Source organism: Uranotaenia lowii, chromosome 3, assembly GCF_029784155.1.
Source record: "Uranotaenia lowii strain MFRU-FL chromosome 3, ASM2978415v1, whole genome shotgun sequence".
Lineage (NCBI taxonomy): Eukaryota > Metazoa > Arthropoda > Insecta > Diptera > Culicidae > Uranotaenia > Uranotaenia lowii.
The window spans coordinates 244110754-244137149 of NC_073693.1; the positions used below are offsets into that span (position 1 = coordinate 244110754).

The following is a 26396-nucleotide window of genomic DNA, read 5'->3' on the forward strand; positions in this document are numbered from 1 at the left end:
TCTATGTGAATATCACTGCAGTGCACTGGGCACATATATATACAAACCGTACAAACAAAACAAAACAAAAGTTTTGTTTTCCAAAATTTCAACACACTAAAACAAAAATTTCTATCGGACAAAAAACTACGCAGCGGTTAGTAATCTGTATTAATTACAGACAAAATCACACCGCTAAGAAACCAAATATGTCGTAAGTATCAAATTTTAAGTGATTATTAAAAATCTTTGATAATAACCGTTTATTCCGTCTCATAGGCACCCAAAAACTTCTTCCCAGGAGCACCAGAGATTAAACCCTCTGAGCAGTGCCGTGTCTGTGAGAAGTAGAGATTCTGGTAGGAACTTGCCAAGCGATCCGGTCCATGCAGACTGCTGCGTTCGATTGTTCGAATCGTATCTGATACAAGGAAACGAGAAAGCAGACATAGCGGCCAAAGACGGATTAACAAGCCCGTGTATTTTAGTTAATAAATCACGATTCAGTGACAAGACACTGAAAGCGAAAAATGAATGGATCAACTCAATCAATAGATGGTACAAAGATTATGTAAACATAAATCAAAAAGGATCAAAGTTTTACAGATTCCAGTCATCCTTTAATCAAAGACCTTGGTACTGGAACAGCAAATTAAAAAACATTCAAATTCGAACCATGAATAGAATTCTCAGTGGGCATGATTACTCTCCCTACTGGCTCGGAATAATGAAAGTACGTGAAACAACTTATTGTGATCTCTGCGAACAGCCATTCACAACCGAACATATTATACTGAATTGTATAAAGTTTAACCATCTCCGAAACTACTATGATTGGGATAGATTTTCTAATCTTCTCGAACTATTTCGAGATTTCGATGAAAACCGTATGAAAGAGGTACTATCTTTCTTGGATAAAACAAAACTAAAAATTTAAAATAATTGGCAACACGAATATAGTCAAGTCAAGTACAGTGGTGTTATAGAGTAGCATTCTCTGGCCAAAACATTAAAACGAAGAAGAAGAAGAAGAAGAAGAATCGTATCTGTTCTGCCTACGGGCGGCAAAACAAGGTCGTGTTGACGAAAATCGAGAACAACAAGTGAGAGCAACGATTCGTGGAAAGAAAAGATTCTCTTGCATTCCTGCGCTGGTAAGAAATACACCGAAGACTACAGAACCGGAGGGTAATACTTTTCTTATTTTCAGTTCAAATCGGTAGAATGACATCTTCCGAAGATCCATTTGAAACGGCAGCAGGAGCTTCCTTCAAAGATGAATGTAGCATTAAGTACAAATTGTGAAAACAACGGTTCTTCCGGAAGTGCTAACAAGAAAGTGGAAGTTTTTGACTCTGACAAGCATTCACTGAGGCAAATTTGAAAGCCGCCGCTGGCTACCAGGATACGGTCAATGCGGTACATATTCAAAATGAGTAATTATCCAGCTGAAGGACTCTGGATTTTTGCATTTCCTAAAGTAGTGGGAGGAAATTTTGGTAGGTACCTCAGTTTGTTTTCATAAACGGATCGATTCTGTTCTTTATTATGATAAAAGAAGTACTCTAATACGTTTTTTATTAATAATTTCAGGTGTTAGTGTTCGCCATGACAATCTGCTTGCAATATCATCCTGAAGACTAATCCGAATGGTCGATTCATACGGCAGCATATAAATATTATTATGATCTACTCTCTGGTACAAGAAATTTCTGGTGAGTTTCTTTTAAAATATGTATAGAATTGTAATGCGAAAAATTAAGAGTAATGTCGCGATGAAGAATAAAGCAATTTATTAAAATAAATATTTTGTTTTTAATTCATATCACAAAACTAAACAAATTTGTAAAATTACATCATTTATGATGTAATGTAAATGGAACATTACATATGACGGAATATTCAGTGCGGGTTTGATTATTACACGTCTGTTAAATTTTACACGTCTTCTTTTTTACAGACATGTAATATTTAACTCTCACTGAATATTCCGTCACATATGATGCTTCTTTTTCTTTACATCATATATGATGTAATTTCACAGATTTTTTTGGTAGTGTGTATGTTAAAAACTAGAAAATCGCGCCTTAAAATATGCAATGGCTCTAGGTTTTTTAATTTGAATCTACAGTATCCAACACGCTCATTTTTATTTAACCATTTTTGGTTCAAAAATAACCATTTTATGGCTTTGGCCCAAAAACTGGCAATATGGTTATTTTTTAAGAATTTTTCCTTAATGAATTTTAACCATTTTTGTAGTTCTCGCGCGTTAACCAGAAAATGTTTGAATAGTTTGGTGTTTTTATCGTAGCCATTTTGAATACAATCGATGTGCAGACGAACGCGTTTAAGAAAATTCCATTATACCGCGTAATTGAATCGAGTTCTCAATTAAATTGGTCCACTGATAATTGGTCCATGTAATCCGGAAAACATCAAATCTAATGGTATGATAAAGGGTAAATAGTTTTATATTGATTATCTTTAAATAAAAATTCTAACCTAACAAAAAATATTTCAGGACACGGATTAGAAGACCCCACTTGAAATTTTTATAAAAACACAAAAATTATCATAAAGTCAATGCTACCGGTTCATAGTAATCAGCCACAACAAACGAAAGCTGAAAAAGCACAAGCGGTCCTCGCACAATCTGCCGGTAAGTTTTTATTTTCCTTTGAATAATTTGAAATATAGTCTTCCAAGGAAAAAAGGTTTGTTACTGAATCAAGCATTCTTTTTCTAGATTTTTTTATCATTTCGGTGCAAAATGCGAGATACTATAACGACCGTTTTTTTCACCATCCGGAAGGAGCTGGAGCCGGCTGGACTACTTGAAAAACATCACCCGCTGGTATTAAATAAATTATTCAACCCCCCGTAAACGAACAGCCCTGGTGTTGTGGCACTGATATGTTGGCCATTTGCTGAAGCTACGGATCTACAAAATGGCACCCAGGCATATGGGATCACCACTTCCGGAGTTATTCGGCACCGGCGTTAGGTTATAACTATATAGTTTTCTCATTTAAATTCGGTGGAGGTCGTGGGGGAAAAATCACTTTTGCTGCTTTAAAAGTTATCGGGTGTTCCGGCTGCTGTTGGTGTTCGCCTAGCGCTAGCCACTAAATTAAATACTATGATGAAATACAGAGAATAATATATATGAAATATTTGAAAAACGTGTTTTTGCTTAATTTTGTCGATAATTTTTTAATATAGTTCAATATTGCTATTGCCGTTTAATTACGGTTCAATAATAACCATTTTTTACTTCTCCGCTCTTTCCGATTACGTTTGAAAAATAACCATATTTCTACTTCTCCCCGAAAAGTCATTTTATGAGTTCTCATGGAGAACTCATAAAATGGCATTTCCCGGGAAAAGGTCAAAAATGGTTATTTTTGAAATATAAATGGTTTAATAGTTTCTAGCGTGAAGACCCGTGAAAGACACACGCTCATATTTTTTTAACCATAAATGATTGTTTTTCATACATTTTATGGTATTTTAAGTAGAACTCCTAAAATTGTTGTTTTTCAACCGTTATGAATTCTTTAATTTTAACCATTTTCCGAGTTCATGAAGAAAAGGATGAAAATGGTTGAAATTCAACAAAAAAATGACTGAAAAAACAGTCGCCATGTTTGCAATCGTTGAAGTGATTGTTTTGTTTTTAGTTCCGCGTTGGACTCGCTAGTAAGTTAAATAAAACTGCCCTGGATTACTTGAAAATACAAATTGTAAGTATTCGGTTGATAATACCAGTATATTAAATTAATAGAGTTGAATTTCAATTCCATTTTCAGAAAAGAGTGGTTGAAGAGCAACTTTATGTTATTTGAGATCAAGAGCAGCAGCAGTTCCGCTGCAGACAGAAATTCATCGGCTGACTCAACGGAATCCTAAATTTATTTGTCTCCAGATGCCGTCACGTCTTTGGGTAAGTACGAACCATTATTGGAAATCTCAGTCTAGTGCATCCGAAACTAATAACTATGAAAATATTAACTCACAGGATGATCCGGAACTTCCTACATTTGTTGCATCAAGAGGTTTGTGTCAGTTCCGAAATGTCCGAGGAAAAAATACAAGCACTAAAATAACAGCAGATAGGAAAGCGTGCTGTAGAATCATTATGGGAAAAGCAGCAGCGTACCATCCGCAACTGTGGTATCAGAGGCCGACATGAGGATAATCGACGCAGTCATTTCCTCGACCGGCTAGACTATCTTCCACCAGCTCTTTCACTAACATCAACAGTGCAGATACCGGGGAAAGCAACTTAATACATGAATGTTTTAAAATAAAAAATCTGTGCATTGTATCATAGATTGATTTCTTTAAGACTTTTTCTCTATATTATCCGGTTTTATAGCTACTTGCTGGTGTCTGAATTTATTAGAAGCATTATTGAATGAAATTTGAGACGATTCATATTTAAAAAGCAAATATTTCCTATTAATTTCGACCCATTTTTACTTTTTCGACCATGCTTGAAAAATAACCATTATCCTAGTTCTCTATGAAATCTCATTTTATGAGTTTTCACTGAAAACTCATAAAATGACTTGATCCACAAAACTGCCATTATGGTTATTTTTCAAACATTAATGGTTGAACGTGGCCCAGCGTGCATTGCAAGGTACACACGCTCCTTTTTTTAAACTCAAAATTAAGTACGACCGAGGTTCAAAACATAGTTCGATTCTATGAACTTAAAGTTAAGTACCCTTTTTCCTCCTCGCGATTGTTCAAAATGGAGTTCGAACTGCGAACTCAAAACTAATCCCATTCGTGCCATTTTTGGCGAGCCGCATTTCAGGTAGCTACGAACAAGGGCATAAAAAACGGTTCAAAAAATGGTACTCGCTTTTGAACTTAGTTTTGAGTATGCTTGTCAGAACTTAGTTTCGCTATTGCCCAATCAAACTCAAAGCTGAGGGCTGCCACTGAAGTGCTGTTTGACCGTGGTCAAATCATAGTTCGATTGTATGAACTAAAGTTGAGTTCCTTTTTTCCTCCTTGCGATGGTTCAAAAGGAAGTTCGAACTGCGAACTCAAACTAATCCCATTATTCCTTCGGCGAAGGAGCAAAACTGAGATCGATCTAATGAACTAAAAATTGAACCCTCCTCGCGTGTGTTGAACTGGAAGCACTTAGCGAGTTCGGCTGCGAGAACTGCATTTTGGGTAGCTACGAATAAAGGCATAAAGAAAGTTCAAAAAATGGAACTCGCTTTCGAACTTAGGTTTGAGTATGCCAGTCAGAACTTAGTTTTTGCGTTTGCTCAGTCTTACTCAAAGTTGAGGGCTGCAACTGAAGTGCTGTTTTGAACCAAAACTACTTAATTTGGAGTTTAAAACAAGGAGCGTGCAGGTACGCTCATATAATGATTCTTAAATGAGAGTTAAATAAAAATTTAACCGTTTTTGTTTATTTTCAGATCAAACTGGAACTCTGAATTGTAATAAAAACAGAAAAATTAATGAAAACAAAATTATTTAATAGTGGCAGTTCCTTTCATCAATGAAATATTACCTAGATTTCGCAAGTTTCTGCATTATGAATGCAAGAATTCATGAAAAAATCTGAAGGAAACAGTCTTGAGCTTACAGAATAGTTTCAAAAGTTCATGAAAACCACAGGAGAAAACCGTTCCGAACATACATGACAATTTGAGTTTTTTCCTGTACTGTTTTGGGAATCGTCCTGTAATTTTAGCTTGTGGAAATTAAAAGGTGATCTCGGGACAGAAAAACAGCTCGTTAAAATAACTACCAAATTCACCAAATTCGTAGGTTCACAACGGTTTTTGTCCTGCGGCTTGCAGGGAATTTTGAAATGTTCCTGTACTTTCGAAACGAGTTCCTTCCGAGATTTGTAGGAGAATTCTGAAATTGTTTTCCTTTCGCACATAAGAGAAATAAAAGGGATGTTTCGGAGCCAAAAAAAAACTCAGTACCAACCAGCAAACTTGCGAATTTCTTTCAGGCATTTCTTTATTACTTACCGTTGTTAATTTCTCCTGCGTTACACATATCTTCTAAGAGTAGTCCTGGCTGTTTGTTCTCGGAATAAGTTGTGTGTGTATAGGTGTATCTGGTAGGGGTGTTTGTGTATAAATTGAGTTTGTATTCTGCACCAGTTTTGGCTCTTGTTGGGGTCCTATTGGTTAAAACAACTGAATGTTTTTTAGATAGGTATAATAATTCTATAGGAAACAACTTTTCAACCAAGTCCTAGTTTTTGGGGATTGTTGCTGCATGAGGGTGGAAAGGACGGGATTGAAACAAAAATGTTTTCTTGTTGATCGTCTTGTTTTATTCTAGCGAACTTAACTCAAAAAACTTTTTAAAGGGGATGTTTTAACGTTTTTTTTGTTTGTCGCTGGTGATTTTTTTCTCTCTCGATAGGATTTAGGGGAGAAGAGTAAGTTTAGCCATTTGTTTTATTTATTCTGCTGATGCGTGTTATATAGTAATCTTTCGCGCGTTTCTAGGGTTTTTATGTTTCAAATTTTGTGTTTTCACCTAACCACTGATTACTAGTGATAGGCTTCAGTTATTCCAACTTTTGCGCCCATTTTTTTTCAAGGGGAAGAGGAAGAAAGCGACAGTAGAAATTACTAACTTGGTTTGGTTTGGTTACACGTGATTCCGTTTTTTGTCTGTTAATTATTCTCTGTTTGTCTGTGGGAACTGCACTATTTACATGTGAGTCTTCAGTTGTCTTGTTTTGTTTTGTCTCTCGGATTATCCATTTTTATTGAGCCCATTGTGGCTTATGCATGCACATTCTTTTTCTTCTTTTGTTGTGAGTTTATCTAGTTACCTTTATCCTTTTCATTCATTGCATTTGTAGGAAACAGAAATATCACACAAAAGTTTTAGGGATATACGCATTCCTATAAAGATCATCCAATGAACGAAGCACTGAAGAATCAGTCGAAAAGAAGAAAGAAATTAGTTTAACTTATAATTATTATCAATCTCATAACAGCACGTCTCCCTCAGTTCAGCTGATATTCAAATGAGCAGTCAAGAATGGATATTCACTACGTTTATGCAATGTTGTTTCTGTTGCTTAATACGTTCTTTAATTTAATTATTTCCTTTTGGCAGAATGCGTTCTTCTAATCATTCGATTTTTTGTTTGCTTCTTCTTGCGGGGGCTCTTTCATCATTTCTAAGCACAATGATTTCTCAACCGGACTTGAATGCGTAAGTGTGTTTGTGATTGTTTTCCTGAGTGTTATTTTTCAACTTTTCAAAACTGCTAAATTGCCTTTTTTTGCTTGCAGTCGGATCACGGTTCCGTATATTACGGAACAGGATTTCAAATGTTCCGCCCAAAAATATGCCATTTAACCATCGCAGAGCTGTTTCGCTTTCAGTTCTATGCAGAAAAAATAGATAAAAGAAAAGTTCTATTCAAAAGAATGTTTTTTTTGCTTTAAAAAATGTCAAAAATGTGCTTCTCAAGCCAATTTAAATCACCAATGCAATAAATTTGATACAGTAGTTGATTTATTATGAACGAACAATATACTTGCGTATCAAGATACAAAAAATTTGTCAGAAATACATGTTTTAAGAACAACTTTCTGTCCGAAACCGAGATGTATAAAAATCAATTGCATGCAAAATTATTCTTAAAATATGTAGCAAAATCTATAAAAGAGCTTGGTCAACGTCAAATTACTTTCCTTAGGGCCTTGGGGCCTGTAAAAAAGCAATAGAAAAGCAAATTTTTCCTTTTGTTGCTGTTGCTCGGTGTCCTTTATACTTGTTTTATTTTTTTTTTTTTTTTTGTATATTTTGTTTTCAGTTTCTCTTCTAAAGGGAAAACCAATCAACATCACCAGTTTCATCGTCATCGATTATCATCAATCATATTCTCCTTTCTCATTTTAGATATAAAGGTAATTAATTAATTAATAAATATAAGACATTTAAAAAAAATCCTACTAACATTCTTCTTGACTCTTCCGAACACACCGGGCCACCTTCCGTTTGAACTCCGGATACGCCTCTCGCCACTCCTTGGCCGCATCGACGTTCGCCGGCGATTCGTCGTTGGGGTCGGCCAGCATCGAGATCACCGATATCAGAATCGTTTCGACGGTGTGCACCGGCAGCCAGCGCTCGGAAGCCTTCTCGTAGCCCCACTTGTCATCGCCTGGCTCGTGCAAGATGCTGATGCACACATCGCCGTTGCGGTCGATATTCGGGTGCCAGATTTCTGTCACGAACTTCATGCGCGGTGGCCTCAGCGGGTACTCCTTCGGGAAGTGCAGGTGTGCCTTGAAGAAACCGCCCTCGCTAAAAATGAATGGAGAATTGATTGTAAACAACATATGCTACATTTTGCTAAAATTTTGTGGCAACTTACTACAAAGTATCTGGAGGACCGATGATAAGTACTTCCCATCTGAATATGTCATTGTCGTCTATTAAACCTGCTGAAAATCCTTCAACTGGATTTTTGCTGAGCTCTGGAATAGAAAAAAAAGGATTTTAGATTTGATATATCGTTGTGCAATTAGTTGGCCAGTTTCTAATCCGACGGTATAATGTTCTATTTACATTAGACAATGGATACTGAAAATTTATGCAATGCTTTTTATTTCATTGAACATCATCCGGCCTAAAGTGGCATTCGGCTTAGAAACCTTCAGTCTAACATTCTTCACGTTTGTCCTGGCAACTTTGGACGGGATGAACGAGCATCCTTACTAGCGTAGCCAAACTGTAGAAACCGTTTTAAGCTTACTCTACTAAGTGGTTGAGGACCTTGACAATCTTTAAAACATACAGGACAGCTTACGTTTCAGAGGTCCTGTTGAAAGTCATTAATTTCAATGGGATACATAACTCATCCAGATGGATTGATCCTTGAAAAAACAGGTAATCTCGCCTTGACCAGTAAATCTCCTGATCCTGCCTGACAATACTTTTCAAACAGTAGAAACTCTTACTTTTTTCACCTCTTACCCTATTAGTATTAGCAAATTAACAGATCACATAATAGATCCATATGAAAGGTAATGCAAAACAATTAATCTCTACTGAACTTAGATCACTAGAAATTCTTTTTAGGGTTACATCCCCGAAATGTCAAAATACGAATGCTCAGAGAGACCGCTAAAAGTCGTTATGAAGTCAATTAATGCTGTTTTAGTCCGTTCATTGTTCAGTCTAAGAGCAACCATTTGCTACCGACTCCTCAAACCTCGAGTTCGTACGCTGTGTAGAAGGACTCCTTATAGTACGGAAGAGTAGAATCTTGATGAAAGCAGATCAGATGTACGAGTCGTTGTTTGGAAAGTCGTTGGATGACCCAGGAGCGTTCAGAACCGTTTAGATAATAAGGGCACCAAGCAGTAGAAGCTTAGTCAAAGATCGATTAAGCTAGCCTCAGTACACTCTTCCGACAGTAGATGTCCTTAAAATCTTTTGTCATACGGAAAAGAATAGCTAGGGTTCTGGAAGCTTTGTCAACAATGTAGTTGACGTGAATATTAAAATCCAGCTTCTTTTTTTTTTTTTTTTTTTTTTTTTTATGGCGTTTAAATAGCTCGGGGAGCTGACGCTGGAAATGAAAATTAGAATAGTTTGGAGAAGAAAATTTAAAGTTTAGAGAAGGCAGCGTAGAATAGTAAGCGATCTTGAGACGTTGGTTAAACCATCAAGCACTTCATTATATCCATGGAATATGGATAAAATGCAGTTCAAGATAATAAACCAACCCCTCCCGATACCAGTTGGAGGAAGGACAAGGGTGGGTTCGAGACTGGCCTCTACATACTCCCCAAGCATCTACATACTACGGTTTATAAGCGCATTGAAAATATTAAAAATAAAAAGGAAGGATCTCACCAAGTTACAGGACACCATCTTCAGCAGTTGATTTATGGTTAGATCCTTGGGCTGGCAACCATGTCATGCGAAAGCCAACGTCTGGGTCCCATGATGTTAGGGGATGGCTTGAAGGTTCGCTCAAGGTCATCATTGGACCAAATGATTTCTCGGTAGTACATGCCACGATACATGAAAAGAAAACAGAAAAAAAAGAAAAGAGAAAAAAAAGAGTTTTAGTTCATATCATCTATCAATATCTAAGAAGAAGCCTAGCTTAAACTCATAATAAACCGAGATCAAATTAATAGTAGAAGTAAGCTACATTGTTCCTGTCATATCATAGAACCATACTATTTTACCAAAATATGGATGTGAGAGCCTGTTTGCTTTTTGAAGCAAGCCTATTTCAAACTAATAAAAATTCTAGCTCAAATTAATAGTTGAAGTAAGCTACCTTATTCCTATCACAACATCATCACAATCATGCGAATTCATCAAAATATGGATATAAGAGCCTATCTTACCGTTTGAGCATTGCCCTACACTACCTGCCTCACATAGTTGAATGCCTACTTTTGAATGAGATTTAAAATTGCCAAGACTGTTTGCTTTAAACTATAATACTATCAAAACAACTCAGGTGAAAGATCCGTTTCACAAACCTTAAACCACAAAATATCATTTCCATCCAATTAGCCCCCAGTGATTGAAAAAAGCTAGATTTAAGAATAAGCCATCGTAATTCATAAACCGCAAATACACATCCACTGGAGCATTGGGGAGGAATATGATATTTGAATATGTTAACCTACTCCTTTCTAACTTTCCAACTATTTGAATATATCTGAAGAGAGAAAAAAAAACTCCACCTCCGAATGATCTGAAAAATAGAAAAGAACATTAAGAAAAATAGAAAAGAACATTAAAATGACAATAAAAGGTCAAACAATCATTTCTGATCGGACCAGATTGACCATGTGATTGAGCTTTAGTTAAAAGCCGTGGGACCGACATCTAGGGGTTCCGTTTCACTTATGGTCGGAAGTGATCCGTTGATGCCTATAGCAACACTGAACTGTGATACTCTCACTATTCTATATTTAATGTTGCTATACGTCAAGGTATACCCATTTATATCAAAGTGATATAAATGAGCACTCAATCACGCCCACGGATGAATATTAAAATCCAGCTTCTCGTAAAGAAACACATCAAGATCTTTTACGTATTCAATCCGGGAAATTGCCTCGTTCACAAGGAAATAAACGGCTGGAAAAAATCGCCATTAACAGGAAAATAATATTACTGCGCATTTACTACGGTTCAAAGGTAGGCGTTGGGCATAAGACCAGGAGGCAGAGAGGTTCAGGTGCAGGAAATTCACTTCTTCGGGGCCAGTGAGAGAGTAAAACAATTTCAAGTCGTCGGCAAACGCTTATTTGGGCCCATTGAAAAACAGCAGCACGTCGTTCGAATAGATCAGGAATACTATTGGCCCTAGATGGCTTCCTTGGGGAACGCCGGAGGAAGCTGAGAGCTGGCTGGAAACTGTCACTTGTACGAACTGCTAAAATACTGACCAGCAAAGAGATACATAATCCTAGACGTCCGAGCTTTCCAATGGCAATTCTATGATTCACCTTGTCGAATGCAACAGACAGCTCGGCATAGATGGCATCAGTTTGTGATTTATTAGCAAAACTTTCATGGGAAAGAAGTTTCTGAGCTTAGTGACTGCTTGAGAGCTTCCTCGACTGTAATACTGTTTGAAGAAACCCCCAATGATAAAACATTCCTGGTAGCACAAGCTGTATCGAAGAAGCTCGAGAATATTTTGGCAAAAAAGTCGCAGGAAGTACACAGTGTTCTACAGAGAGGACACAGGGAGTACCACAGGGAAGCAACCTAGGACCCCTGATGTTCTTGTTATTTTTTTAATTATTCTTCGGCTGCTGAACTTGTGCGGCCTTTTGCCGACAACATCTTTGTTTCCATAAAGGGCGTCCACGATGAAATTGCCACACTATGAAATTGCTCTAACTTTTTAACCGTTGGGTAGATTTTAATGAAAATTTGGGTACATATTTGTAGTTCATATTTCATTGTTTACATCCTGCATGTTTTAAAGTCCTGTGAGCAAAACTCGCGGGAATGGAGTCGAAAGAACAGCTCGTGCGTGATAAAATCTTGTGCATTCATCACGAAAACAAGGATCTTTCGCATCGTTCTATCGCTTAAACGTTGGGAATCGCGAATTCATGGTGTCACGAGTGATTAAGCGGTTCGAGGAACGATTCAGCACCGATCAAAGCCCAAGTGAAGGAAAAAGTATTCCGTACAACACCAACAATCACAACCGCGTAGTTTGGGCTTTCAACCGGAACCCGTAGGCCTTCGTTCGGGATGTGGCTAAGAAGCTGTCCAGAAGGCCAAAACTAAGGCTGGGTTTCGAACGTTCTAGGTACAAAGGCCCCTAATCGCGACGAGAAGCAGAACAAGTCCGCCAAAACCCGTGTCAGGAAGTTGTACCTCAACATGCTGACGAAAGACTTCAAACAGATCCTCGGCAACCTGTTTTTCACGGCCAAGGATGAGTTCAGCGTTTGGGAGCGTGTCCGCTTCCTGGTTTTGCAAGCCATTTGCACGTGCGGGAAGCGGAGTGACCCAAGCAAATGAACGGACAGGTGTACATGAAAGAGTGCCTCCAGAAGCTGTTGCTTCCTCTCCTGAAGGCCCACAACGTCCCAACAGTCTTCTGGCCGGATTCGGCCTCATGCCACTACTCCAAGGATGTGCTGAAGTGGTGTGCGGACAATAAGGTCAATTTCATGCCGAACTTTTTTAAGGGTGGTATTCATCACGGTTTATGCTGCGACAGAATGGTCGAACGCCCCGACTCATTTTTTTTAAACAAACACACACATATAGGATTTCAGTGAAACTTCATATGTTTCTTTGAAAAGATCTAATTTACTTAACTCTTAAGCGTACATTTTTTAAGGATATGATGGCTAGTATTTCACAAATGCTTAAACCACCAGCACACAGAAAGAGTACTATCTACAGTGTCGGACAATAGAATAGGACCGCTCTAATGCAAAATATTCAAATCACCTTTAAACTGCCAATTCAAATATAATAATATGCGACACCTAGCGACAAGCACTTATTGTAGTATGCCAACTTTGTATACTGCACGTTTGTTGCAATCAAAGCAACCCGTTTGTTCTACCCGACCAGAAAGCTGCCAGTGAGTGAAAAAAGTCGCGTCATAAAATAAGACCAGCTCATCGGTTCGGTTGTTCCGGCATTTTCAGCGCTCTAGAATTGAAGAAAAGGTGTCGTTTTCGGTGTTGTTTGTCCATTTTCGTGCCCTGGTAAGTATTTCCCATAAAATTAATCATGTAAATCATGAAAACAAACAAAAAATAAAGATTTCCTTCCTCCTACTCTGTTTTCAGCGAAAAAGCGATGGGTCGGGCACAGCACTGCACGGAGGTCCAGCGAGCGATCATCCGGAATCTGTACAAGGCTGGCAAAAGCCAACGCGAGATTGCCGACTACTTAGGAAGGTCGAAAACTTTCGTTTTCAACGCGCTTCACAGCACCGGCAAACGGGAACAGACCGGCCGCCCCCGCAAAACGACGCCGAAGGACGATTCGGCAATCGAGCGGGCCTTGCAAAAGGACCCTTTCAAAGTGTCCAAGCAGATCAGAGACGAGCTGAACTTATCTGTGAGTTCCCGGACGGTTGGCGGAGCAGGGACACTAGGAGGAAAAAGTCTCCGGAATGTGCCGATGCTGACGCCGAAGCACTTGAAGGCGCGGCTGAAGTATGCGAAGGACCACTTCGATTGGGTCGGTCCGGAAAAGGAGAAACTATGGAGAAATGTGCTGTGGTCGGATGAGACCAAAGTGAACCTCATCGGCTCGGACGGAAAGAGTTGAGTCCATCGCCCACTCGGCTATATGCCGACGTATATGCCCAAGTATACAATTAAAACATTCAAACATGGAGGAGGTAGCATCATGGTGTGGGGGTGCTTTTCTTGGTACGGGGTGGATCCCTTGCACTGAATCGACTGGATTATGGACCAGCATCTCTACGCCCAGATACTTCGGGAAGTAATGCTGCCACACGCCGAGTGGAAGATGCCCCTAAAGTGGCAGTTCCAGCAGGACAACGACCCCAAACATACCGCTAAAACGGTTAAAAAGTGGTTCCAGGATAATAAGGTAGACGTTACGGAGTGGCCAGCACAGTCCCCTGATCTTAATCCCATAGAGAACTTATGGGAAATAGTTAAACGTGAGGTGTACACCGAAAAATCAAAAAACAAGCAGCAGCTGTGGTAGAGAATCCAGGCGGTGTGGTACGCTATCCCGGTGAGAACGTGCCAAAAGCTGGTGGAGTCGATGCCGAACCGGGTGCGAGAAGTGATGCGTAATATGGGTTTTACCACCAAGTACTGAACCCTGCAAATCGATCACGGTACGAATTTCCTTTTTCTTTAATTTTTTTTTTACCATGTATTCTAAAGCGGTCCTATTTTATGTCGCGTTATTTTAGTCAGTAAGTATGCCTAAAACGCATTTTTAAATAAAGGACAATTGTTTTAACTACGGATGATTTTAATTTCTTTGAAGAATGGAATTTACAATTTGTAAATGGTTTGATGCACTTAAACAGAAATTTTTTTCTCAACGTTTTGTCACTTTCTGTTTTGGAATGAGCTGTGGTCCCTCTCTATTGACTGACACTGTATGCCGTGAGCGAGATTCGATCTCATGACCTCTGGCTTAGAAGACTTGCACGCTATCCTCTAGGCTTTGGTCTGCGGCAATGTGCGGCAATTAACAATGATGAATACCACCCTTAAAAAAGTTAGCCCATTTTTGAAGCCTAATAACTTTTTTATCTTGATTCGAATTAAATTGCAGTCTTCAGATGTAATATTTGTCATAATTTGGGCTTCAAGAAAACCCGTTTTCAAAAGAAATCGGCCGAAGAACACCAAAGTTATTCATGAAAAACTGGTTTTTTTTATGTTTCTCCCGAACAAAATGTCTCAAAATCCCATACAAACTTCAGGCTCGTTGAGCGACCCCTTTCCGTGAACCGATCTGGCCCAAATTTGGCATGAGATCTTGCACTAGGCCTAGGATCAATTTTAGCCTGCAGCGCGTAACATTTTACAGGTTTTGAATTTCCCATACAAATTTGGGGCACTCTATAGTTTACATGCGAAAAACGGTTGATTCACAGGTTTTGCAGAATCTTATAGCCAGGGTTAAGACCAAGGTGCGGGCATTTGCGTATGGACTGTAAATAAAATACGAGTAAAATGGTACAATGAAGTTTAACAGTTATTTTACAGTCTCTGAAAATTTGATTAACAATCGGATGATAACTCGAATTTTGCGAATCAATTTTGTGTACGGCAATTTCATCGTGGACACCCTTTATATGGACTGCGACTGTTTTCAAACATTTTTTTTTATGCACGATAATAGAGAAACTTTAATAATTGGCCAGATGGACCAAACTTGGTTCGAGCCAGTCTAAAGTAGACAACCCAAAAAATAAAACTTTAATTAACACCTTCAATATACCGTAAATTACAATGATTGCTCTAATCAAGTTATGGGAATAAATTTGCTGGGTAGGTACTCGTCAGTACCATCTGTTTTCATTGACAATTGAGACGATTTTAAAAAACAAAAAACTTTTCCTTTATAAACTAGAAACTTTTTTCACTTTTTTCGACAACCCTATTGCGGATATTCATCCTTGCTAGTTGTTAGTTACGTAGCTTTTAGGTCACCATACGAATCGTTAGCATCATCATCAACATCGTCAATGAACAGAGGAGAAAACACTTCCCATTAACGAAACGAAACGAAACGAACGAAACCAACAAGTGAAGGTCACACCATAGAGTTTTAATCGCTACCTTCTTCCTTGCTAGCGCACAGTCATCAAAATGCCGGCTCAGCGACCTGTATCGTACCAGCAGGATCAGGTATAGCCTCTAGGCAAGGATCCCTTGGCTTGAATTTCTAGCGAATGCGATGATTGTTTTTCGTTGAAAATCATCCCCAGACAGGTCACCGGGAACAATTGCCGCAGGCAGTCTTTTTTTCATGCTGTGCAGTTTTCTCCGAAGCATGACTTGAATATTATTGATTTTCTTCTCCCGATCTGGGCTATATAGACTAATTTCGTTTCATCCTTAGGCCAAGGTTTTCTTCTTTCGCATTGGATGATGATGCTTTCATCTCGATTCTTTTTATTACTTCAATTTTTTGTGCTCTTTTCTCCGTTCCTGTTTTCTTTCTGTATGCGGTAATGGACGGTTTTTTCCGAAAGGACAAAAAATGTACCTGTGAATCATCTTTAATAGTATAACATTGAAAGTATGAGACTTATCGATTATGATGATTCCAAATTTTAACAAGAGGAACCGTATAGAAAATTGAATCTTCCATATAGCCATTTTAGAACATTCTCAAACTTTCTTGATCCATTTTAACTTCCTCCCATCTTCATCATCAGTACCATCATCATCATCAACAATCATCGTCATTGTCTCGAAGCAGAGTATCGAACATTGATCCCGGGCCCAAGGGTAAAAAAAATATGCGACGAGTCCTTACCTGCCAACTGTTTCTTCAGCAGCAACGAAGACTGGGGTTCTGACATTTAAGTAGCCGTTTGGTGTTCTGGACCGAGCCTTGTCCTTTGGGAAAAACAGAAAAACCGGATGAATCCAACCTAGGAAAGCAGCAATCCGTCTGCTCTGCTCCGCTCCGTCGACACAAAAAAAAAGTTCTCGGCTAGGGTTTTCTTTTTCTTCAGTCACAACAGCCACACAACTTGGACCTTCTTTTTTCCGTTTTTTCTCTCCGTCTCCTTCTTCGGTCGTTCACAGCCGCTTGCTACGATGATGTTATGCCTTGAATCTTTTTTCCTCCCTTTCTCAAAATTAGTGGTATTTGTGGGCTTCACGATCGATTCCACTGCTATCTCAGAAAAAGCAGCTTTTCACGAATGTTTTCCTATCCTTTTTGCCTATACGCACAACACCCACGGACGATTCGCGAACGCGATTTACTCACTTCACGGCTAATTATCGCAAACTTTCCCGGACACTTGATGAAATTCTTGTAAAATTTTCCTACTGACTGAGCATTCGAAGGCTAAAAGATGCTCAAAGGCCCGACGACGACGGAGGAGAACAGAAACCTCAACCGATCAAACGAAAATGACTGGTCGACTGAACTGTCAAACGTAAGGTTGGCTGCCCTGATGCGGCACCCGGTTTCCGGTTTTCACCGCCCAGCTGTCAGATTTCTGCCGCATCGGCCGCCCGAGGGTTTCGTTCAGTTTTTCCGACACTGTAATAAATTCACATTCAAATTCAAATTAAAAGTTTTCGAATATGGTACCACAGACTAATACAGACAAGACACTCTTTTTCAGTTTTTCGCAAGATTTATGGGCAATGTCGACACCAGAGGCGCGTCGATCACAAAAAAATATGTGTCGTCATCGAAGCTAGCGGTTTTAATTGGGTAAAATTTTCAAAGCTGAAATGCTAGTTGCCATAGATTCATTGTTTTTGTTTTTTTTTGGGTGGGACGGAACAACTCGAAGAGAAATTGAATGCGAAAGATCGAAAAGTGAAAAAAATATTAGTTTAAACGATGGCAAACATCCTGCCGAAAACAAACGACGCAGAGAGTCCCGGGCAAATGTACTGAAACAATTGAAGCCTAAATAGATAATTTTTCTGTTTGATGAGTAGGTTTGAAAATTAATTCTAAATCATATTTTATTACAGCTCGCTTAATTCAACCATTGAAGAAAAATGCTTCCAGCAAATGCTTCGATCGCTTTCTCCGTAACCGTCCCAATCCAAAGAGTTTTCAAGTTCAAATCATTCAAGTTTATAGAATTTTGATATCAAGGAGTGTTAAAAAGAAAAACAAAACACAGAAACAAATACAAAATCATTCTTCAAGATCCTATGTGTCATTTTGTTTTACAAATTCGGACTAAAATGAACGGATAGAATCTACCGATGTTAAGCGAGCAATCAATTCGTGTACCTACAGTTATTGCGCATTCATGTTTTAAATCGGAGTTTTTATTCATAAAACTCTGAAAGCGCTGGCTTACGGCTGCGTTTCACTCCATTCTCGTTTCCGTTTGAGAAGCTCGATATATTCCTTTGCCCCATTTAATTTCAGATTAGCCTTTGAACAAAAAAAAGAAACACGAAAACTTTGTTTTAGATACAATTTAATAAACAAAATATCACTTAATTTCCAGCACAGCTGCATGTCGTAATCTCAGGCTTCTCTCGTAAGAGTTTTGATTATTTGAATTTTGTTCTACAATTTGGTTCGCTGTGTCTTTTTGCTCACTGGTTTTTTGTTAGTTATTTGCAAACTTGAATGCAATAAGCAACTCAACTACGGTTTCCGTTAATGTGAGTCGTCGAAATTTATAGATTCCGAGGAGATTGCGCTGATTTTCCAGGAGTAAAACTCCAAAAACTTCTCAAAAAACGACGTTCTGATGCGTTCTGCACTCAGGTTGAATTACCTAATGTTTGTTGAGTTAGGTACACTGACTTGACCGTTTGGGCCAACCATCACCGATGCCCAAAGTGCGCGCTCAACATAAATCCCATCGAAGCAGAGACAGAATCGACCATTAAATTGTGAGTGTGTTGTACCACGCTTCTTTCGTCCTCACCGGGCGTTGTCAAGCATACCAGCAGTCAAAAGCTATCCCACCTGAAGTTAAGTGATCCTACTCATCCTGAATAAACCATGCTGAAAATATAAAAAAAAAACTTCGGGACGAACTACCACTTCTGAAAACTCCCCCAGCTTGACGAACACCCTGAGACTGATTTTCACTTTTTTCATCAAATTAGTGTTTGTTTGTTTTTTTGACTAATCAATATTTTCAATGGCAACTTTGATAATTTTTTAGATTTTCAATGGTAAGAGGCAATGTCGATACCAGATGGCAGTGCAATCACTTAAGTAAACTTTTGCGAAAAATTGGTCAGAATTTTGTATGGAGAGTCATGTCTGTATTAATCTGTGATGGTACTTCTAGTGCGGTGTTCTATTTATGGTTTTTAAGAGTAATCGAATTCGTTAGCTGTAAAAGATATAAAACACTTTATTTTGACACCTCGACAGCGCGCCGCAATCTTTCGAATCAGGAGCTATCTTGCTCCTGGGTGTTAAAAAAGCGAGCCAGAAGGTTGATTAAATCAAATTTTGAATACCGATCAGCTCCTAATTTAATAGCTAGGCGCTTAAAAGTGTTTTGATTTGAGTCTTGGGAAAAATTACCAATCAAAAAAGCAGCCTGCATCAGTGCACTGCATGCGATACAAAAAAAAACAACGATAACACTAATCGGTGCGCATCGTTTATACGTTTAGCGGCGCGCAAGTGAGCTGCTAAAGCTATAAAATTAGATCTAAACCAAAAAGTTACAGAAATTTTGACACTTGTAGCTCATATTGGAAATTTTACCATGCGAAAAATACGGCGTGATTAAAAGCCAGAATCTATGGTATTTGATATGGAATTTTTTTTATAGCTTTTTACGGCGTGTTTGTAACTTTATTTTTTTCTATCGAAGTGATTTTTTATCGTTGCTGGTGTTCGTCAATAATGGAGAGTGATTTGATATCTACCAAAAAAAATCGATCGACTGATGCATCATCCAAAAGAATCAATTAACAAAACACGCCGTTAAAATCACAAAACGGTTTTTTGGTAATTATTCTGATCCACCAGCCTGCCACCCTAGTTCCTAAATTAAACGTTTATTTTAATTTTCAGTGTACAAAAACTCAACGAAACCCTTCGGCAATATTTATTTTTGTTTGCATGTGGTCGCAATGTTTTTGTTTTGTCTCATATGATCGTGCGCGCAGTTCATTTTGAATTTGAATTTCTGGAATTTCTTTTTCAAGTTATATAAGCTCCGATCCCTGTGCGAGTGATTTTCGCGATGGAATTGTGTTAATGGCAGCGGACGCTTTTCTTTTTTACGATACCATCGACTGTCTACTGGAAAAAATCAGTGGTTCGTTGATCGAAGGTGGCGCAAATCCGTTGAGAAAAAGTGAGTACTTTCCCGCTAGGGTTCTAAAATGTTTATGTTTGTTTCTCAACTGGGTTATTTCTGAAAGTCATAATAAAAGGTAAATACTCAGTTATCTCTAATTGCAGAAAACTGTCCTATATGTGGAACATTGAATTGAGAAAAACGGCTTTAAAGATTTGCTGTGCAGATATCTGTGAAGAATCATATTGGGCAAACATGTTTTCGAATTTGCATACATTTTGAAAAATGAACAAATTTGATCGTTCTCAAATTAACAAATATCAACAGTATTGTTGATCTTATGTAAAAAAGAATTGAAAATGATCGATAGCAGACTAGCTTGAAGCGCGTGAGATTTATCATGTTTTGTTCTTTCCATACTTAATATAGTTTTTCGTTCTTTACTATAGTATATTATAATATTTAATCCCCATCCGTCCCAGAAGTGTTAAAGATTCTGGAGTGTCAATTTGGCCCTCCTGTTTGGCCCTAGTCACCAGAAAGTCAATTTTATACCGGCTCAAATGAAGTAATTACATAAGCGCTGCGATGCTTTAAAAAAGATTATTGTTAAAATTAAACAATCATAAACATCTACAGCTTTATACCGATTGTGATAAAAACCTCCTTAAATCATTGTTTTAAATTGACCATAGAAATTCATAGAAATATATTTTTTTTAAATGCATAAATCTGGTCGATAACAAAGTTGTCCAAAAAAAACTGTTTTTGCGAAATAAAATTCTGACTTTCTGTGATTTGACCCAAAAATTCTGTGGTGGTTTTCTGTGATGCTGTTTCCTTGAATTTGATTGAAAAGTCATGTAAAATTTTGTCTTTTTTTACATTTAACTTGAGAAAAATCATTAAAAAAGTTAGTTTTGTCGTTTTGTTGATTATTAATTCACATATTATGAACAGTACTCCTACTATAATAATCCTCCTTTTATTTACTTATTGCCCTATCTATTTTCTTTTTTCTTCAAAAAGTGAACTAGATATAAAAACACACAACCAAAAAGTGTTTGGCTACTTGAAGCATAAAGATATGAACCGTTCGAAAAAAGAACAGTACCTACTTCTATTCTTACACAAAAGTAAATTTCAAATGATTGATAGCAAATTTATTACCTTATGAAAATAAAATTGAATTTTATGTTATGTAACCGAAGATGTACGGATTTAAATGAAAGTACTTTAAACCAGCGTTAAACGAAATTCAAGAACTTCATAAAATTGGAAATATTTCTGAAGTGCGTATCCATATATATAAAGATGAAGTTATTTATGTGCCAACTATCATGTGTAAAATTTCAAATCGATACCTTTTAAATTAATGGAGATCTTCTCTAAACACACCGTGGAAAGCTTTTAATTTGCGATTGCGATCAATGTAATGTTGCCACCAAAAATCGTTGCAGTCCAAGAACCGTTCCGATTTAATCGTAACATATTTCGCGGACACATCTGATAAGTGGAGATCAACTCCAACTCTGAATCAAGTTTTGGTTATAAATCTTTTAACTATAATAAAATTCAATATTCAACTAGAATTATTTTTAGCTAATGTAAAGAAAGTAGTTGGTCGTGTTGAGAAATCATTTCACTCGGGAACTTATCGGTTAGATGCAAGTCGAGTTAATTGCACACAAAATCAATTTGACATTCTATAATACAACAGCGTGTGGTGGAGACTACATATGTCTGCTGTCTATTGAAACACGTCTTATAGTGTTGAAAGTTTGTAACAGAATGAAAAAAAATTTATTTTACATTGGTCATAGCTTACTACTACAATACACCTCCTTAAGCTATAATTCCTATTGCTTCACGATTCTTAATCAGCTTCACAGCGGCCAAAGGCTTCGTTAATCCATCAGCAAGTTGCTCCTCAGATGTAACGTAGTTGATGTTGACCACTCCTCTCTCCAGTGCATCTCGAATATAATGATGTCGTATGTCGATGTGCTTTGTTCTTGCATTGTAACCACCATTCTTAGCCACCGCGATTGTACTTTGGTTATCGCAGAGAATAGCAATTGGTCCGATCTTCTGGAACTGCGACATCAGGCCCTTCCACCACGAAGCTTCTTGGACTGCTGCCGAAAGTGCCATATACTCTGCTTCACAAGTGGATAATGCTATTGTTGGCTGGCGCTTACAGCACCAAGAAATCGCGGCCCCTTGCAGTTGAAATATGTAACCGTTCGTTGACTTCCGGTCGTCCACATCAGCTGCCCAGTCAGCATCGCTGTAACCAATAACCTCCTCGTTCGCATTCTTCTTGTAAACCAGTTTCAGTTTCGAAGTTCCACGCAGGTAGCGGAAAAGATGCTTTACCGCACTCCAATGTTGTTGACCAGGATTTGAGTTGTAACGGCTGAGTTGATTAACGGCGTAGAGAATATCCGGTCGGGTAACCTGCGCCAGGTACATAAGAGAACCAACAGCTTCTTGATACGGAATGTTGTCCATCTGCTTCCCATCTTCGGTTGTTTTAGGTGACATGTCTTTGTTCAGCTTGCCCACCATCGGAATCTTTGCAGGTTTACAGTTCGCCATGTTGAACCTAGCCAGGATCGCTTCGATGTAAGCTTCTTGATCAAGAGCAACAGCATCATCGGCCCGACTGATCCGTTTGCCCAAGCAACTCTTAGCCTCGCCCAGATCTTTCATCCGGAAGTTCGTTTTCAGGGACGTCTTGATGCGCTTGATCCAGTCGTTGTTGCTCGAGAAAATCATCACATCATCGACGTAGACCGCCACGAAAATAGCCTCTTGATTTTCGACAATGTAATACACTCATGGATCGTAGTTTGCTTGAGTAAGGCCAAACTTCTTCAGCATGGAATCCAGTTTATTGTTCCAAACTCGGCTCGACTGTTTCAGCCCGTATAACGCCTTGTTCAGTCGGCATACCAGCTTCCTCTTCGTGGGATTCTCAAACATCAACAGCTGCTCCATGAATATTTCCTCTTCAAGTTCTCCTTGGAGGAACGCCGTTACAGCATCCATCTGTTGAATCTGCCAACCGTATCTTGAAGACAGCGCACAAAGGTACCGCAGTGAACTGTGACGCACGACGGGAGAGTACGTTTCATCATAGTCCACCCCCTTTCGCTGCGAGAAACCTTTAATCACCAGGTGCGCTTTGTATCGGTCCACATTTCCGTTCGAGTCGTGTTTGGTTTTAAACACCCACTTACACTTGATCGCCTTTCTGCCTTTTGGTAGTTCCGCCAAGGACCAAGTTTGATTGCTCATTAACGCATCGTACTCCTCCTGCATGGCTACCTTCCATTTGCCGACATCGGGACGGGACATCGCTTCCTGCGGGGTGGTTGGATCACTTGAGATATCAACATGTTGCTGAGTAGCCACTCCACTGAATTGGCTCGGCTCGGCATGACTCGGTAGCGCACCTCGCGCGACATCAGTACTGGCTATTTGTGGTGAGTGAAAACTGGGTAGACCTCTGGTTGTAACAACAAACTGATCATACTTGCCTGGTAGATGGTGCTCCCGACCGCTTCGCCTCAACGCCATTGACTCAGGCGGATATGAAACTTGGCGCGGAGGGAGCACAGTCACATTGGTAAAAGTATCTGTCGAGCTACTACTAACATTACTAAGCGCCTCATCGAAATCATCATTTTCAAAACTGCTCTCTAGGATTTCCGTTGCAGGGATGACCACTTGATGTTCGGGGATCGGTGCCAGAACGCCGGCATCAGCACCGGGAACGCTCGGAACCTCGACTGGTCCAGCCGATTCTACTGGATCCTCGTTGGCTTCGAAGTTCAAGTAAACCATTTTGCCGTCAGTTTTCGCACCAGGTTGCGGTTTGCGATCATCGATTGCGCCTTCATCAATGAATATCACGTCCCGGCTCTTGATGATCTTCTTGGTCTTTAAGTCATACAGACGGTAGCCCTTGGTGTCCTCTTCGAAACCTAACAAAATACCAGGTTCCGATTTCGCATCCCACTTGCGTCGTTTGGGCTTCGGTACATGCACCATGGATTGTGTTCCGAAGATCCTCACGTGCGATAAGTCCGGTTTCTTTCCACTCCAGAGCTGTTCAGGTGTGACATGATGACCTCTCGTAGGGGAAAGATTCAAGAGATAAACCGCAGTCGACACAGCCTCAGCCCAGAAAGTTTTCTTCAGCTTCGCTTCGAATAGCATGCATCTCGCACGCTCGACGATTGTCCGATTTGCTCGCTCAGCTAGCCCATTTTGCTGTGGTGTGTAGGTAGTCGTTGTCTGATGGCGGATCCCAAACTTCGCAAGATAATCTTCAAACTTCCGATTTGTATACTCCAACCCGTTGTCAGTTCGTAGAGTTTTTATCTTACATCCGGTTTGCCGCTCAGCCATCACATGAAATCTTTTGAAGATTTCTAGAACTTCGTCTTCGGATTTTGTTTCAAGAAAATAGACAAAAATCCTTCTTGACTTGTCATCTATAAAAGTGACATAATATCGGCTTCTTCCGAGCGACTTCACCTCCATGGGTCCGCAAATGTCCGAGTGAACTATTTCCAAGAGATTGATAGCACGTGTGCCTGTCTTACGAAATGGTTGACGACTATGTTTACCCATTGCACAAATGCAACAATCAGCAACCGTCTTCTCGCTTAATTCAACGCCGGCAACCAGACCATCAGCCAGCTGCTTCAAACTTGCCGAATTCAAGTGGCCCATTCGACGATGCCAGATGTCCAGAGATACTTTTGATGAGCACGTCAGTGCCCTGTCGCCTACACCATGTTGCTCCAGCTTGAATAGGTCATTCGTATGGGTACCTTGAGCCACTATGTTGACATTCTGGTTCAGCACTCTACAGCCCGCGTTACCATGCTGTATCCATTTCGAACAATCCTGTTGACGGAGAGTAGGTTCACGGACAATTGTGGAATGTACCGCACCTCGTTGACTTGGAGTTCAGAACAGCTTTTCTGAAAACGTGGCTTCAGGATGGTTTTTCCAACTGCTTCGATGTTCATCTCTCCCTTATTGGCAGCTACAACCATTCGACGGCTGCAGATCCTTCAACAGCGCCTTGTTGTGAGTCATGTGCACTGTTGCCCCGGAATCGAAATACCAATCGGTGGCGTTGCGTGACTCGATCGTAGAAAGGACAGTGCAAAAAGCTTCATCTGACGTATTTTTGCACTCCTTCGCAATGTGGCCGAATTTCTTGCACTTCCTACTGAATCCTCCTCTTCCCTTTTGCCAGTAGTGCCGCATCCACCGAAGGTAACTGCAGCTCCTGCAGTAGTTTGGTTTTAATGGCATCTCCTGTGATTGGGGTGCCGGAGTTCTCTAAGGCCATAATCATTGGCCTGTAATCCTCCGGGAGACCACACAGCAGCAACGCACCAATCCATTCGTCCGAAATTGGAAACCCGATTCCGTTGAGTTGATGTGCCGTAGAGACCACTTGATTCACGTACTCCGACATTGAAGAACAGCTTCCGAGATCCGCTTTGACCAGCTTGCGTAAAAGTCCTACTCGCCTGGTAAGACCCGAATCTTCAAATGCCTTCTCCAGATTTTGCGAAACTTCCATCGCTGTCAACGCCGATTGCACGTGGATATAGTTTGTCGGATCCAGTAAAAGGATGATCTTGGCCCTGCTTTTCGGTTCTTCACGGGATCGACATCGTTGAAAGGTCCGTCAGCTTTTCTCTCGGGCTTGACTGCTTCCCAAAGGTCCTCAAGCTCTAGATAAGTTTGCACGGCAAACTTCCACGTCGGCCTGTTTTCCCGTCCGCAGAGCCTCTCGATCGAAAAATCTTTGCTTGCCATAACTTCAGAGTTTCAAGTTCGGAAACGATAGGCCCATAACCTATTGAAACACGTCTTCTAGTGTTGACAGTTTGTAACAGAATGAAGAAAATTTTATTTTACATTGGTCATAGCTTACTACTACAATACTGTCATCTGCCAAATGGATAACCATAGAAGATTGCACGAAATTGGATACAATGTTTGATACAATATTGAACGGGATCTAGTGGACAACTGGAATAAATTTTAATGGTTTTTCAAATAGGAAATAACCATGTGGAATAAAGTGCATGAATTAAACTTAAACATCACTAATGTAACTCATTTAGTTTTAACGAATAGACGACTGATGTAAGTTACCTTAAACAAGAGTTCGAATCGCATTTTGATTACGAAGATTCTTAAATTCCAATGGGTTATGGGTCCAGTGTAGAGATGTACCGAATATTCGGTCGGCCGAATATTCGGCGCCGAATACCGCCGAAAACCCGTTAAGCCGAATATTCGGCTCACCGAATAGTTGAGGTTAGTATTCGGCCGAATATTTACTACAGACTTGTAAATTTTTCAAACATTTTTGGATAGTTCATTAAATATCCAAAATTAATGT

The 26396-nt window shown here is 39.4% G+C and overlaps 2 protein-coding genes and 2 long non-coding RNA genes across 6 annotated transcripts in view; 3 read left to right on the plus strand and 1 right to left on the minus strand.

The window, feature by feature from the left end:
• Nucleotides 1-1042: 1042 nt before the first annotated feature.
• Nucleotides 1043-1679, plus strand: LOC129753364 (uncharacterized). The gene is made up of 3 exons (XR_008738928.1): nucleotides 1043-1133; nucleotides 1190-1478; nucleotides 1573-1679. It is a non-coding gene; the product is annotated as an uncharacterized LOC129753364 (long non-coding RNA).
• A 1906-nt stretch (nucleotides 1680-3585) lies between these two features.
• On the plus strand, nucleotides 3586-4314 carry LOC129750519 (uncharacterized). Its single transcript, XR_008738393.1, has 3 exons — nucleotides 3586-3725; nucleotides 3792-3925; nucleotides 4001-4314. It is a non-coding gene; the product is annotated as an uncharacterized LOC129750519 (long non-coding RNA).
• A 1653-nt stretch (nucleotides 4315-5967) lies between these two features.
• On the minus strand, nucleotides 5968-17133 carry LOC129754974 (ubiquitin-conjugating enzyme E2 G1). Of its 2 annotated transcripts, XM_055751248.1 has the most exons (4): nucleotides 16504-17133; nucleotides 8378-8480; nucleotides 7958-8307; nucleotides 5968-7381 (listed from the first exon to the last, which is right to left on the minus strand). In XM_055751248.1, coding segments are annotated over exons 1-4 (501 nt in total). In that variant the 5' UTR covers nucleotides 16550-17133; the 3' UTR covers nucleotides 5968-7379. The 2 variants fall into 2 exon arrangements, with proteins under 2 accessions (XP_055607223.1, XP_055607222.1); XM_055751247.1 differs by having other exon boundaries at nucleotides 5968-8307.
• A 2656-nt stretch (nucleotides 17134-19789) lies between these two features.
• LOC129755741 (uncharacterized) overlaps nucleotides 19790-26396 on the plus strand; it is a 122139-nt gene continuing 115532 nt past the window's right edge. Inside the window, exon 1 of one of the 2 annotated variants that reach the window (XM_055752367.1) lies at nucleotides 19790-20008. In XM_055752367.1, the coding sequence (XP_055608342.1) occupies nucleotides 19909-20008 (100 nt within the window). In that variant the 5' untranslated portion in view covers nucleotides 19790-19908. The remainder of the gene's footprint in view (nucleotides 20009-26396) is intronic. The other variant, XM_055752368.1, reaches the window with a different exon arrangement.